This window comes from Cyprinus carpio, chromosome A19, assembly GCF_018340385.1.
Source record: "Cyprinus carpio isolate SPL01 chromosome A19, ASM1834038v1, whole genome shotgun sequence".
Classification (NCBI taxonomy): Eukaryota; Metazoa; Chordata; class Actinopteri; order Cypriniformes; family Cyprinidae; genus Cyprinus; species Cyprinus carpio.
In genome coordinates this window covers 22,216,217-22,233,045 of record NC_056590.1, presented here as the reverse complement: position 1 = coordinate 22,233,045, position 16,829 = coordinate 22,216,217, and the positions used below count along the sequence as shown (strand labels likewise).

Here is a 16,829-nt window from a genome sequence, read left to right as displayed (position 1 = left end):
ACGCGATATTGCATAGCTTGTCAGTGATCTACGGCTCTGTCTATTAAGTGCCGCTCCATTTGAAAGCAGGTGATGGCGATTTAGCGGTAATCACGGAACCAGATTTACTGACTAAATGCGCATGATCATATCGTTAGATATATCGCCCAGCCCTACCAAGACTGATAAATATAATGACATTCTGTATAATGACGACGTTCTGTTTATAAGTGTGTATTTTGGCGTCTGCTACTTAATGCTTGTGCTCTTTAAAGGGGTCATCGGATGCCCATTTTCCACAAGTTGATATGATTCTTTAGGGACTTAATGAAAACTCTATAACATAGTTTGGTTAAAATTTCTCAATTGTAGTGTAAAACAACACCCTTTTTACCCTCTCTTCAGAGAAAACCATTTTGTAGCATTTTCCTTTAAATGCAAATAAGCTCTGCTGACCCCGCCCCTCTCTTCGAGCTGCTCTCTGACAGTTTACTTTATCCGCTTTCATCGTGGAACTTGCTAATTAGCATATTATTAGGAAAAGCGATTTGCAAAGATTCATTAAAAAAACCTTATACTCACTTCTTCTGTAGGTGAAGCTGGATCACAAATGATTCACACGAACATAGACGCATTTAGGTAGATCGGGGGCGCATTCCCTTCAAAAACAAATGTCACAACAAAGCACCTTCAGCGGCTCAGATGTCAGGAGTAAATGATGACTGCTATGTTCATTATTACATCCAACAACAGAACACCTCAATTGCTTAGGAGTCATTCTTGTCTACATCCGTTCCAGTGGCGAAACAATGGCGGACTAATGAAAGATGCCAGTCCAGTCCAAGCGGCAACCTTCCGGTCTCTCTCTGAAACCAACACGGAAGTAACTAAAACTGCAATTCATCGACTGGCCGCTAGAGGCTGGCTCCAAAAGGGAGTCAGTCTCATAGACTCCCCATGTTAAAATGCCCAACTTCACAGCAGAAAAAAAATGTTTACAGCCTGGTACAAAAAGGATGGTTTTGGTCTATACAGCTAATTTTGCCCTTCATAACAACTGCGAGGCGGGTGATTTTTTTTTATAATTCATCCATTTAAATTATATTAAGCCTTAAAGTTCTACATAATTAAGGGCGTGGCCACTTGAGTGACAGGTGGATTGCTGCTGCTGTCACCACCGTCGAGCTAGGTGGGTGTGGTTTCAGCATTATCAGCATTAGCTGGGACTGACATGCTGCCAAGATGGCAACAGCCGGCTCCGCCCACTTTAGGCTTCAAAAACACTCTTCAGAAACCTACTGGTGACATTACGGACACTATGTCCATGTTTTTATAGTCTATGGTCCAGTCTGTGCTGAAACGCCACTGTCAATCAAACTATCGTGGGAGGGACCTGTATGTATTACATCACAAAGATAGGCATCTGAGAACAGCTCGATTTGAGAAAGGGGAAATTATTTAACAAGATAAAAAAAAAAAACACTGGGTGGATTTTTATAATTATAGGGTGGTTGTGTACACATACTGCCAACACACATTTCAGTTCAAATAACTTCTAAAAGTGCATGTAGCATCCGATGACCCTGTACGGTCCACGCACATGGTCCAAGGAAGGTATCCGGTGCTGGCTGAAGGTTTCCTGCGTGTTCAGTCTTTACAGCGTGTAGAGTTATTCAATTTAGGTTAAACTCAAATCTGACTCCATTTAATGATCTAATCTGACTCCATTTTAGTATGACCTCGAATTTAGGTTGAAAGGCAGATTGGTTGTTTGTCTGTCTCTAATAATTATTATTCTCACATTTGATTATTCTATGTATTCTTTAATATTATTGTACTCGTTCATTCAGGTGCTCATGTCTCTAACAAGGATACAACATAATCTACTAGAGTCAATAATTCCAGAGTAAAACAGAATAAAATCAAATGTAACAATTTATTATCAGTCAGGTAAATATGTATTCTGCCAATTACATACCCAATTCAAAGATATCAAATCAATACAAGGCATCATATTCTCAAAGATGAATCTAAGAGTGAAAGATGCATACCTGACTTCTAATGAAATACATAGTATGAAGTGAAGAGACACACACCACACTACGGGCTTTCTGGTTACAGAATCGCGCTGATCCTTTTGCTGCAATCCTTTAAATACCTCAGACCAAGATAAAACATCCCCCGAGATGAAGACAGAAACTAACAATTGGAATTTGATTAAGTCAGGTTCCAGACCAGTGTAGTTTACACCTCATAGGGAACAGAAGGTAATTTACATGGAAGACCCTGGAAAAGGGCACTTCCATTACAGTAATCAAAATATCTCTTGACTCTTAGGATCTGTATTATCTTTTAGTCTACTTTTGAAAGGTTGAGACCATTGTACCAGGCACACTGAGACATTTCAAATGATACCAAGCATATATAGTCACTTGTTGTATACACTTAACATTGCATAGATTAGAGTGAGTTTCAGGTGAGGGAGAAATGATGGGGATCATAGTGTGAGGAGGGAGTGTGATGGTGAGGTGTGAACTGCTAGGTGTGGTGCGTCTCCGATGGCACTGTTACTTATGCAGGAGGGTGTTCAAGAGAGTGTTCAAATGTTAATTATCAGGAAAGTCCTTTGTTCTCTTAGTGAGAAGTCGTCCCTCAGTCCAGACGGTCCGACTCCACCCTTACAACCCCTTTAAAGATGGGTAGATTCTGATTAATAATTTGTCAAAAAAAAAATTATAGTTCTGAAAGTTGTTTCAATGATATCGTTCCTCTTTGTCATAATTATAGGTGTAGTGTGAACTTTTCTTATTAAATTAGAACAACTGTTATAACAATGTTACAGTTATCACCATTAGTGAATGGGTTTAAAATCTCATTTACAAAGTATAAAATAATCGCCATGCTGTTGTAGAGTTTGAAGTCTCTAAAAACCTCTGCACATGCAAGCTCAAAAATGTAGAAAAAAAAAGTTCAGCTATGCACAACACTTATGAAATATCTGTAACAGCAGCCAGACAGACACAGTATTATATTTAATATTTTATTTCAGTTGCTGATAGAAAATTCTCGTAATTATTACCCACATACATCAAATAAAACAATCTCACCTTTCACTGATTTCAAAATCTTGCATAATTTCTAAAACTTTGGCATTAAAACAGGAATTATGAAGCAGGCACTTGGGCTAAACAAAGAAAAAACTACTGGTAGTACTGTAAGGCTGACACAAACATCATTCAGTCAGACCTGAGGGCTGCCAAACAGTACAGACACAGCCGGATGCCAATTATACATAAAACTTTTGGTCATCGAGCGTGAATACGTGCTGCAATGAAATACAAGGTTATTTCATCCTACAAGGTGCAAGAACTATCATGGACACAAAACAACTTACTATTTTAAATATCTGCATTATAAAGTGTCTCTAGTCTCGGCTGTAAGGAAGGCTTTAGTTGATTAGTTAATACAGAGTAATGTTAATTCATGTGGGATTATAATAGAAATGATACTGATGCATCAAAAGGAAAATATGGAAGTACACGTACACACACACACACACACACACAGTCTCTGTTTACCTTTGGCCACATTATACAGAGGCACAGGCACTCTGAAAAAGGAGAAGGCTTATCAACTAAATAATTAATTTAGATTAGACTCAACCATCTGGACACACAGATACACACACACACACACAATGTTTGGCCCTCTTCCCCTTATTTGCTTTTGGCCTCACTGCAGGTAAACAGGTAATATGAGAAGTGTGAGGTCTAAAAGGAATGATCTTAATGACATCACACAGGTGATGAATAGCAGGGCGATAGCTTTAGTCAGACCACTCATCATCATCAAATTCGGATGAATCATCCTCAGAGTCGCTGCACTCCACGGCAATGCGACGAGACAGGATGGCTGCGACATCATTGCCCATGTGATCTCTCTTCTCCTGCTCTCGCTGTTCCTCCACTTTACGCAGGTTAAATCCTACACACAGACACAATTGCAGCAAGCTCAGAGACATTTTAAGAAACATTTCACATATGTAGAAATGATCTGAAATCCTTGTGGTATTAACATCTGTTTTAGGTAAGATAATCATAAGTGTTCAGTAAGACATTACTCTTCAAACATGTCATAAACTACTGTTTGTGGTTTAGCTGCACAGCTATTTTCAACATTGATAAGAAAATGTTTGCCAAAAATGAGCACCAAATCAGAATAATAGAATGATTTCTGATGAATCATGTGACTGAAGATTGAAGTAATGGCTGCGAAAAATTCAGATTTGTCATCATAGGAATCAATGACCTATATTTCTATTTATATATATATATATAAAATATACATAAAGAGAAAACAATTATTCTATGTTATAACAATATCTCACAATATTACTGTTTTTACTGTATTTTTGATCAAATAAACACAGCCTTGGTGAGCGCAAGAGACTTTCAAAAACATTAAAATCTTACAAACCCCAAATAAATGTTTGAATGGTACCATATACAAACATATTAAGTGCATCTCAACCCTCAGTGATAAGATTTTGCTAAACTGAATCACAATAAATACTGCTAAATTAAAATTTTCTTTCAAAGGCATTTAAAGCCATAGTTTTAATAAACAATAAACAGACAGGTCTTCACTTCTATCCATGAAACATTAGCATTTACAGTACAAATGCGATGGGGCTACATGCATTTCTGACATCCGAATGCTGAATCATGCACAACCATGAAATGTTTCAGATCCCATTCACACCTAAATTTAGCTCTGACCAGAAACATGTTAATTTCAGTTCTAAACAAGTCAGTAAATTTACAGTCAGTATGTGTACATGTACAGTTATAATCAAGCAGCAGCAAGTTTTTGCTTAGTTGAATTATAAGCTGTCTGTCCAAGTAAACGAGATACTGTCGTGGCAATTTTCCGTTTCAATTAAAGGTATGAGACAAAAGTCTTCTGAATATTTATTTCCCTGCAGGAAAAGGTCTACATTCATACAGTCATTCAGGGTTGGCTCTAGATTAAAAAATGAAGAGGAAACACCCCAACTCAACATTTATAACTTCATCAAATGCAGATGCTTTGATCTCATCCAATCATAATGCATATTCAACATATATGTCCATTTAAAGGGTCCAACCATGTCCTCCAGATGAGTTTCTAAGAATTTAATGCAAATCATTTTCTAAGTTTCTAAGTAGTCTAAGAAACTAAAATAACATTTCTGTCTCACACACACACATCAAATAGATTTCCTGTTATCCCTCAGCTCATCAAAATCTCAAGCATACTGAAGCACTCAGAGACAGTCTAAAGAGCACTCTTTAGTGCAGTAAAGCAAATAATACACAAAATACAATTTCCTCCACAAAGACAAAGTGTAATCAAATATTTGAAGAATTAAATACCCAATGTGCATTGTTTTGGGAGCGTGCATGCAATGCAAAAGACAACTGTAGTCCAATTAATGTGTATAAATGCTAGATGAAGCCAAGCTACAATCACATTATCAAGGTCTGTTAGTCCAATTTCACGAAAAACTTTTCAGGCAAACTAAAAGTACAGTCACATTAACGCAAAAATGTTCAATATCAATAGTGTAAAGATATATAAAACACTTTCAAACCAAGCAGATGTCTGACGGTCTGCACAGCAAATTCACAAAACCAATTTGAACATGAGTGAAATCTGCTCGAAGAACTTATTTGTCTTCACGCTTGTGCTGATTCCTATTGGAATGACTGGATTTCACCCACGAAATTTAACTTGGCAGTAGGGCTGCCCCCTAACAGTCGACTAACCGTTAGTTGACAAGAAAAGTGCTTGGTCGACCAAAAGTTTATTAGGTCGCAGCAAAAAATTTTTTTTTTAAATCCACAGGAAGTGGATCACCTATCATCAACCTCAAATATGGCTTATCACCTGAAATATGTCAGTAGCAGCAGCTTTAAATGGCCGATCAATCTAATGTTAACCTACAAAAATGTGCACTATTCAAGTGTCTGTGTGGAGTGTGGAAGCTGAACAGTATAGCATGCTCACTGCATGACAGATGGAGGTGCCGGTGCACTTACTTGCTCTTACAATAGGCTACTCCATAATTTTTGGTCATACAGATAAGAGTAATACATCTTTCGAATCTTTAAAGACTCTACATTTATTAGTGTGCACTCACAATAACAACAAAATATTGAACTTTTGTAAAATAATGTAAGCAAACAGGGTGCATTTTCTGCCATCTTGGTCTGTAAACTTGAGCGCGAACTTTTAAATGCCTACTTTTAAATGAACCAATTCAAATGGAAAACAAAAATTCTCAGATTATGTAATATGTATTAAACATGCATGCAGGCGCATCCTCTACTGAGGAGATGATGTGTCAGTGTCGCCATCTTCATCCCTACTTAGCAGTGGTAAATGTGTTTATGTTCTAATTGTTTAATCTGACTGAATCAAACTTTTAAAGAGTTTGTAAATGTATGTAGTTATGTTACCTTGACGGATAGCTGAAAGAAGGTCGCTGCGAGCATCGCCCTCGGCTGGAGCAGGCTGGGCTTTGGGTGCGGCAGGAGCAGAGACTCCTGAGGGCGGTGGGGCTGGAGCAGAGGGTGGAGGAGGGCCTGGAGGAGGAGGGGGAGGGGGAGGAGGAGGTGGTCCACCTGCCATGGGTGGAGGTGGAGGACCTGGAGTACAGGCTTCCATGGGTGGTGGAGGTGGGATGGAAGCAGAATTGGTGGAGAATGGAGGGGGAGAGGGGGGTGAATCGAAACCTAAAGGTGGTGGTGGAGGTGGGATCATGCCACCGGGAGGTGGAGGTGGTGGTGGTACCAGAGGAGGAGCCACAGTCGGACGGCCTGGAGAAGAAGACATCGCTGGTGGAGCTGGTGGAGGATGACTGGGGCTTAAAAGACTGCCACGCTTCGGAGGAGGACCCCCAGATACATCATTACATCTACAAGAGGATAAACGTTTGTCAGCTCAAAAATGAATCTGCACTTGATTCCTCAACAAGAGAAATGGCAAGCTATTTTAAGACACTCACGGCACATCTGGAGGTGGTGGTGGTGGTGGGAAGTCCTCTTGCATTGGAGGTGGGAGAGGAGAGCCGGTATCATAGCTGTAGGAGTTAGTGCTTTGGTCCAAATAGCCATCAGAGTGATTAAAACCATCATCACCAGAGCCAATACTGCCATTCAACACTTCTGAAGAGTTGCTGTTAGTGACACATAAACAGTAATATTAAAGATAGAGATCAAAATTATCCTCCAACAGTCATGCGCCATGCTATTTTTATTAGTGTTGGGGTATTGACAGATTTCACAATCCAATTCTATTCAGAAACTTTTTAATCGATTAAATATTAATTTGGACATATTGTATATCAGGTAGAGCACATGCCAGTTTACTTAAGCAATACTCAACTCAAGCTGTAAAGTAAACTAGTAGATTGCTATAATACTATTAAAGGTTAGAATTAGCATATATATTTATTTTTTGAATTTGATATTAAATATTTTGAATTGCACAAATATTTGTAAATATTTAAATAAATAATAATGTTTCTACTCAAAATATAAATATAAAAATATGAATGGTGGTATAAATGATTTATTTTAACTTAAATTAAATATTGAAGACAACATCTTAAGTAAAAATAATGAATAATAATAATAACAACTTGTAATACAGTGCATTTGTTTAGCAAAAGTTCCTCCCTAGAGTTATTTTTTCTAGCTAATTAACAAGCTATGGACACTTTCCTGAGGTAAATGTGGTATTACGTGACATGCTGTTCACAAGCAGTCTTTCCACGGCTGAAACAGTGATGGAGTTATTGCATGAAACATGATATATTTTGGTAAGTTGTACTGTTTCTTTCAATATAACTAGTAAAAAGGAAGAGATGATCGGTTCACTGCTGCTTGAACTGAGGCGGCTACAGTGATCTGTCACGCCACATAAAAGAGCATCAGAATGACATCTATGGTTTGAATCTGGTATAAAATTGACAGAATGTGGAATTTGTCACAAATCAAGTCACAAAACTTGTTGCAATCATTGGAAGGGGCATGTACTTCAAATAATGTTTACTTCAAAGTATCAACTGAAAAAAGCATAGACCCAAGACAGATTTTTGGGATTTATAAATCGATATTGGATCATCAAAGTTAGTAGATGGATTAAAATCAGTTAATCAATATTGTCAGTCTGGTCCTAGTTTTTATTACCCCATGGTATCGTGTTTGGGTACAACAAACTCCTCCCCCATTTTCCGGCGTTCCCATTCATCTTTACGTGTTTTGATTTTTCTAGGGTTCAAGTTCCTTCGGTTAGGGTTGTCATCTTTCTTCTTCTGCTCTCAATAAACACAGAAATAAACAGTTAAAGAAGCTCATGCAGTCTGGAAGGTATTTTGAGGTGTTGCAATACATGTGTACGCACGCATCATACTCTTATGTCCCACCTTATGTTTGCGTTTCTCTTTCATAATGTCCTTGGTATCTTGAAGCATTTTCTCTTTCCAAAGGTCAAAGAAATAAGACGGATCAGTGTAGAACTTCAGAGCCTCCTTACCATCCTCCCTGAAAAACAGAAAACCCTTTAAGCACCTTATACTGAAACAAAATAACCATATTCTGAAGCAATACAGTTAATTTATTGTTATGAAAATAAAGAGTTTTACATGCGAATACTATATTTTATTGCCTTTATATGGTCAGTAAATGGAGGTCAGATGTGATCGTGTGTTTACCTGTAACAGCTCAGATTGTTGAGGGGGGGTGGCTGGTTGCAGGTCAGATAGGTCTCATGGATAGGTTGCGGTAATGACGCCCTAATGAAGAGCTGCTGGTCCTGGATGAAGTTGGAGTGGAAGGCTTTGCGGCTGGTAATTGCCTGAAGAGAAACTGGAACAAGAAAGAAAAATAGGAGAAGAAAGGAACAAAGAAAGATGATGACATTAGGAATTAATTAATATTTTGCCTCATTGCTTAAAAAAACACAAATTAAGACTTCATACTGCACACAGATATTTATTGCTACTGTCATTTTGCAAGTGATTATATCAAATCTGTGTTGCCATAGTGATGACTATGACGCCAAGAAATACAGGGGAGTAGATTGGGAAAACCACTAATTTTGCCTCTACTTGATATGAATGTCACATGAGCAAACAAGAGTGAATTCAGATACATCAACAGTCACGCTTCTGCTCTTTGTGTATAGTGTTACCATGACAGGTAATGAGAAAGCACATGAAATCTGATCTGATGGTTCACACTGAAATGCAGTTAAAAAGTTTTTTGCTTGAAGAAAAGGTTTAACACTGATGTTTTTTTTTTAAGAGTAAAATCAATTAAAAAGGTTTGAGACACATAAAAAGTAAATGAGAAGAAAATTTAATAAAAAATAAATAATATAAAATTGTAATAATAATTCAAAAGAGCTAAACAAAAGAGTTGAATATGTTAAAAAAATTCCAAAATAACTTATAGGAGTTGGTTACACAAAAAAGAAAACTAAAAGAAATTTAAATACATAAAATAATAATAGAAAAGATAAATAAAGAGTGTTGGTTAAAGAAACAAGATAAATGAAAAAATAAATAAATAAATAAATATTAATACAAAACAACTAAACAAAAGTGTTGTATGCTGAATAAATAAACAAACAATCATAACAAAACAAAATATGCAATAATACAATTGCACTTTGCAGGAATCAAACACAGCATTAAAAATTCTGTAGCAAACAAGTGTGGTCCAAAAAGAGATTTTCTAAACCCAAAGCAAAATATGACTAATACTCCACATCATTATAATGAAAAATGTTGAGCATAACCCTATATCTCTCACCTTCCTCTTCTTTAGGGTCCAGCTGGGTGACTTTGACCTGCAGCTTGTCCACTCTCTCTCCCAGTGTGTTGACCCGTTCAGCAAATGAGCTGGCCTGGACAAAGAGTTCACCGAACACATCCTCTGCATACCTACCTGTGATTAAACCATGGCTTTAAAGCAGCAACACACAACTGATTTTCTTCAGTATACACCCCATTACACAAACACTTACTAAGTGATCCAAGTTGGCGAATGATGTTGGCAAGTGTGATGTTGGTCACACACTCCAGTTCGCTCTTGATCGTATTTGGCAGTGACTCGCGACAGAGGTTGCGTGGTTCGATGTTTCGCGTCACCAAAGGCATGATGAACCTTATCTGTCACCTTCCTCTGAGACCAAACAAACAAAAAACAATGCGTTACAAATTCTGACATTAGCTGGGCTGGAGGAATCTATGACATGGGCTGTTGCCTTTCCCCCACACCGACACCCAGACGCTTATATTTGTCCAAAGCAGAACCAAAACTGCTGCTGTTTCTTCCACCAATACGCAACTTACATCCTAATTTCTGCAAATAACACCAGCGAGCAACAACCCTTTAACACTTTTTGCCTTCGTGCTATTCATATTCTATATACATTTTATTTTAAAAGTGGTTTCATTTGTGGTTTTTAAAAGGTCACCTTTGACCCATTTACAAACAATTAACGTTAGTTATAGCCTTTCACCATGCTATGAATCATTGTATATAACCTATTATATATATATCACTGTTAAATGTACAGATAGGAATCATTTTAAACATTTAATTCCGAGTTTAATATAATCCAGGTTAAATTCAGAAAATAAAGCCGTCCATAAAGGAAACACTGTTCACCCATCAGACTTCCTACATTGGGAGGGAGTGGAGGCTCTAGTTCACAACACACGTACCAGCCTAACTCTGTTGGTGACAAGATAAGATCAAATCAAAGTTGCTCCTAGTTAACTGATTTCCAGTCCAAAGTTAAAGCTACGACGATATCAAATTGGCATAGGCTTATTCGTCACGACAGTTTAAAATGCTCCAAAATCTAGTAGCGGAGGCCTAAACTCCGATGCGTCTGTGCGGAGCAGGAAGTGATTAGCGTTAGCTGCCTGACCCAACTGCGACTCTTTAAAACTTTACGCACATATAAAGTACATTTCGGTCTTACCTGAATATATAAATGGATTTGGCCTTAGATGCCGACGTCTTTTGGCTTTTCAACGAGGTCAGCAATACCATTCCCTGAGTTTAATGCCGTCCATAATTTTCTAAGCCGACAAAATGTCTACATACAAGAGCTGAATGGCAGCTACAGCTCAGTCCAGCGTTTGGTAACTTTTCATTGGACGGTGAGTGTTGATCCAATGATACTATTGGCTAAAGCGTCCGTCAATCACAGAAAAAGGGCGGATATGGAAACTGGAATCTTGAATGCGCAACTCCACCCTAGCGGCGTGAAAACATCTGTTCTCAGTTTCTACACAGAGGGGAGAGCTAATCAACATTCCTGAACATCGGGCCAGTCCGAACAAATCCGAAACATGGCGAAATTCAGGAGATGGTCCTCACTGCAGAACACAAGATCCAGGGGGCGTGGTTGGATCCAGGTCCAACTCCTCCCACCTTACATATACCTAAACATACATATACCATCTTACATATATACATATATATATATATATATATATATATCTTATATATATATATATACATATATATATATATAAACTATATAGGCTATATATATATATAAACCTACCCGTCTCCATCCCCTGATTCCTAAACCTACCCATCTCCACACCTAAACCTACCCATCTTCCAGAGCTCCGCCCCTAAATCTTCCAAACTCCACCCCTAGATGTGGATCCAACCACGCCCCCTGGATCTTGCGTTCTACAGCGAGGGCTACTGAAAATCAGTGGAGAAAAAGCGACAGGTGATAAAAGATCAAGGAATGCCCGTGATTTGTCTTTTATCATTTTTTGTAAATTAAATGCAGTCCAGCATTTTATTACTCACCGAAAAACAAACAGGACCCAATTCTAATAAACATTTTATTGTGTACAGTTTATTACATATAAAACAATGCACTTGTAAAATATTGCACGTAGTCCTGTTGTATAAAAATGACGTTAATTTAACATGGCTGTTAAAGGATTATCACAGCGTGATAGATTTAATCATTGCAGTACCGTTCACAACCACTAGACGGCACTTCTTAGACTGTGGAAAGAAACAAAATAATACTACTATGCAACTTTACCTCTTAAAAATGTCTTGCCTGTTTGTATGTATTCAACACGTCAACATCATTAAACAATGCTGTTTTAGTTTAAAGTACTCTTGGACACATAAGAGTTTTGCTTCTGCATCTAAGTGTCTTTTGCAGTGATGTTGCAGTTGGTTATCTAGGCTACTGGCTTGTCCTCATCCAGCTGAGTGTGTATGAGCTGTGAGAGCGGGCCAGTTTGTGTCTCAGCACTATGTGTCCCGGGCCATGTGCTGAATGCATGAGTTGGAGTCCTGAGATGTGGAGGGCTCTCAAGTACACTGTACCAGAAACGCACCACCTCCTCTTCGACACCACCCACCTCAAACCCCGCCCACTGCAGATCAATGGTCAGAATGAGCTGACTGATCCTTCTGAGAGTTCCATCCTTAATCCAGCTTTCTAATATGCACCATTCAGCACTCTCCAAATCCATACGCCCAACATCAACCTACATAAACAGACAATAAATGAATGTGACATAATGGGAGCAACAAAAAAAAAAGCAAGAGATTACTCTTAAAAAAATATTGTAGTTGTATGAAATCTGTTTGTTTTTTTTAATGAGTAATGATAAAATGTAATACACATATACCCTGAAGTGCAACTCATCTTATGAGTCACTGTTGTGATGACGCCCATGTGTGAACCCAGACTTAAGTACATAAGGTGGTGATTCACTACTGATTCAGCACTGGACAGTGAGTATGAAATTATTTGTGACTTTTTAGTGCATGTAAGAGAATCTTAAAATGAGTGTATTTGGTTGTAGATACCATGGTGTGGCCCAGAGAGTTCCATAATGTCAAGCAGCCTGTGTTGTACATTACCCACGAGGCATGCATGATGGTGTGGATTTCTCCAGTCTAACCAAGCCCGATGATTCTTAATAGATGCAGGCTCTCGACTCCCTCGACTGCCGGGGTCAAACAGATGAACCTAACACCCTGCAAACAACATTGTGTCTAAAAACACAGCATCCTTCCCATCCAGACTACAACGATACAGACAAAAGATTCCACTCATTTGGAACAGCCTGAAACATCCCAATAACACTTCAACCAATCACTGTTTCCCTGCATCAGTCATGACATGTCGAGGTAAAAAGCTGCAGAATCTGGGGCAACCTTCAGCTTTTTTTCTTCTTCTAGAGATTATATTCAACAAATCCCACCCTTCCAGCCTATAAAGGAAACAAGGATGCCTAAATGGCCATCATTCTTTGAAATAAACAAGCCTGGTTTTAAATGTGCTGGCTGTTTTAAAGAATACCTAATGTTAAAACAGAAGAGACTGTTAGATCAAGTATTACCTTATACACACCTCAGGAATTAGTATTTATAGCACTAACAAGCATACAAAAATATTAACAGATGTCAGATGAGATGATATATTTTCCCTAAATGTATGTTATTAATCTTCAATGCATTTTTAACTTTTTTTGGACCGCATAATTACTTATTCTTAGAGTTAGATTTTTAATTAATTGGCTGAACTAAACTTTTTTCTAGTGACATATTACAGACTTCTTAAATAATTTACTCTGCTTAAATTCCAACCTACCCACTTTTTCAGCAGCCTTGGTTCCAGAAGTATATTCCCATTCATTTTTCAAACAGGGATTTTTTTAAAATCTTGCTTTAAGAGTAAAAAGCCATGAATCAAATAAACCAGCTACAAGGAAACACACATTACAAATTTGATTTGAAGCACAAAAGTATTTGAAAATCAGACAAAAAGATAAAAGTACAACACTGTGTACCTAATAGCATCAATGAGGTAAAGAACTATCCCATGAAGCATTAGATAAATAATAGATAAATATAAAACTATTAATTTAAAGATGTTGATTACCTACATAGAAAAACAATATTTCACCAGGATTTTCACTATTAAACAATTACTTTAAACAAGTATATTAAAGGAAAAATATTTTAAATAATGGGCTAACAGCTTCAACAAAGGCATCTATTAACAGCCTCGTAGCTCTAAGCAGGTCTGTCTTTAAAGATTCACAATTTGCCTTATGGAGAAAATAAAAGGAACCAGGCTGTTGAACTCTATAGACTGCAAGGTTGTATAGAACCAAGTCCCCATCCTACATTGGTTTCTTTTTCCTTTATTCATTTCACCTGGATGTACATCACAATATGAAAGAAAAAAAATAATCGCTACTTCCATACTTGCGTTTTTCAGGGGAACCTTCAATTAAATAAGCAGTTTGTGGTGTGTCTTTTTGCTGCAGTGTAACATATATGTTTACCTGAATGACTATAGGGCCACACAACCCCGTTTGCCCTTCCAGTGGTTGATGCACAAAACATGTGGGTGAACAGGAGAGTGTGTAGATGTGTGATTTCCATCTGAACAACAGAGCATAAGAAAAAGGTTTTCTTTAAAAAGTCAAGATATATCACTTTGGAAGTTACAGTCCATTTTTATAATATGCAGTCCCACAGTGTTATGTAAGACAGTTGTAAGCATGATCAAGCAAGGAAACAAAAATATTACTACGGTATGTTTGTGTACCTCTGTTGTGGTGAGGGACTGGGTGAGACGCTACAACTCTGCAATAAACGAGGGTTGTTCTGATGCCCATGGCTGCAGTATCAGCTCTCTAGCCACAACCTGTAAAAACACATAAACATAAAGCTTTCTCTCATCTGGCCAAATTTCAGATGCACATAAAAAACTGTAATAAAAAAAAAAAAAAAGGGATGCAGTGAAGAAGGGTCAGGCATTTAATAGCCACTGAAAAAACTGTGTGAGCGTGTGCAGTGCTTCAGGCAAGAGAATTTGCAGCTCATCTGGGGTCATAGAATGTGCCCTTTCGAAACCAGAGGTTATATGAGTGAAAACAAAAGAAGCCGAGAGATCCATTAAAACCTGGGCTGTTGGAAATTGAGCCTCTCCCAAAACATACAACAACCCTGTTTAGTAACCATGGAGACACAAGACTAGAGGAAGAGGGGATATGACTCACTGAGGAACTCACTGTTCTGAGGGAGGCGGAGGTGGGGGCGGACAGTGAGATAAAACAGAAAAAGGGAGAGTGAGAGACTTTATTTTAAAAGATTTTTTTTTTCTTGTTAAAGTGTCCAGAAGGGAGCCCCGTTCATTTTGCCAAGTCAAATATACGTTTTCCAGACCCTCCAGATAAAAAGCTACAACAGGGCATTCTATTCTTATTACAATTCAATCCATTTATTTTATTGAAGTGCACGTCAGGAAGACCCTCCACCTAAAACTGAAAGATACGAAAGTTTCCTGCATCACTAGTGAATATGAGATTACCTGGCGTTCTTCAGGCTCTTTTTTGTCCCTGTATCCTGTCAGTCTCGAATCCTCGTCAGTCCAGAGACCCAACACGCTGATTTCCAAATCCCCTTCATTTTTTCTAACCTCAGACGACGCTGATCCGTCACTCTTCTCTATGCTCAAGACGAGAAAAGCAGGCTCGTCCCCGCTCGTGTTATTATATGCGCGCGTGGCACCGTTAGTTGGACTAGCAGTAGCACCGGCAGACCTATAATAAATATACGATGGGAAATGCCTCTCAATCTGCTAAAATTACAAGCGGCCATACCTCCCTCTCTTGGGTTTGGAGTGACCCGTTGGAGCGCACACACCAGAAATGAAGAGTCTGCGCCGCCGTGACTCTCTGGCTTGATTGAAAGCTTGGCTGGACAGTCTATCAATAAATGTTAGTCAGTGTTTGCCTGCACCTCCCAATATTCCACACGAGAAAAAAGGGGACAGAAATTAAAACAGTAAAGATAATAGAAGTCAATGGAACATCCCCGCACACGTGCGCGCAGCCAGATTCTTACTCAAACAGACACGCACGCACACACCACCCACGCGCGCGAACATATTTCACTACTATGTAGTATGCAAAAACACCTCGTCAAATGAGTAGGATGTCCAGATAGCCACTATTCATAATGCAGTAGGTGAGTAATACCCTCATGACGTAGCCTGCATCTGCTGGGATTCTGAAGTGTGCAGCCAGTGGTCACTCCCACTATTGTACTAGTGGCCGGGAATTTAGTTCATAAATTTGGATGCGGCTCATCTTTATAAATACAACTTTTCAAACCGACAATAATAGTGCAATTACTAGAATTTATCTGAGTTATTGTCTGACTAACAATTAAAACTCTCAAGATTAGCCCTATTGGTGCATATTAATTGCATTTAAATATGTAGGCTATATCTGAAATTGGCAGTTTATGACGACGTTGGCTCGATTTGATGTTAGAATGACATGCAGCCAAGTTTTTTATTTTATCTTTTAAGTTTTTTTGCATTTCTGTAAATGCAAATGGACAATAAAATAATATAAAACAATATGACATGTTATCAGGTACTGCAAAGCACATTTTTGTTGCATATATATTATTAAACATATAAGTGATAACCAAGAAACAGGAGTACACTACTGCAACCAGACAGTGGCAACACAACTATCAAGCGACTGGCTCAACATAGAGAATGCACAGAAAGTGGCAGTGAACAGAGTAGGCCTCTTTCTTTTTTTCCATGCATCAATGTAGACCTAAAATGTAATATTAGACAAAAAGCCAAACATTTGTCTTTCGATGTTCAAGTCCTTTGGGCTAATCTGTTGCAGATAACTGTGTTGTAATTGTCCAATATTTTCACATTCTCAACACAGTGGGGCAGCAAAAGGATGATAAATGTAAGTT

The 16,829-nt window shown here is 38.2% G+C and overlaps 1 protein-coding gene and 1 pseudogene across 2 annotated transcripts; both read right to left on the bottom strand.

Annotated features, from left to right (window-relative positions):
• Nucleotides 1-3,005: 3,005 nt before the first annotated feature.
• LOC109112303 (wiskott-Aldrich syndrome protein family member 2-like) lies at nt 3,006-11,187 on the bottom strand. 2 transcript variants are annotated; one of them, XM_042777068.1, is made up of 9 exons: nt 11,020-11,187; nt 10,054-10,211; nt 9,840-9,974; nt 8,738-8,891; nt 8,450-8,567; nt 8,214-8,338; nt 7,028-7,198; nt 6,480-6,937; nt 3,006-3,963 (listed from the first exon to the last, which is right to left on the bottom strand). In XM_042777068.1, exons 2-9 carry the CDS (start codon nt 10,184-10,186, stop codon nt 3,806-3,808), a joined length of 1,452 nt encoding a protein of 483 aa, XP_042633002.1. In that variant the 5' UTR covers nt 10,187-10,211; nt 11,020-11,187; the 3' UTR covers nt 3,006-3,805. The 2 variants fall into 2 exon arrangements, with proteins under 2 accessions (XP_042633002.1, XP_042633003.1); XM_042777069.1 differs by lacking the exon at nt 11,020-11,187 and adding an exon at nt 10,757-10,928.
• Nucleotides 11,188-11,891: 704 nt separating this feature from the next.
• LOC109111759 lies at nt 11,892-16,136 on the bottom strand (annotated as a pseudogene).
• Nucleotides 16,137-16,829: the final 693 nt, after the last annotated feature.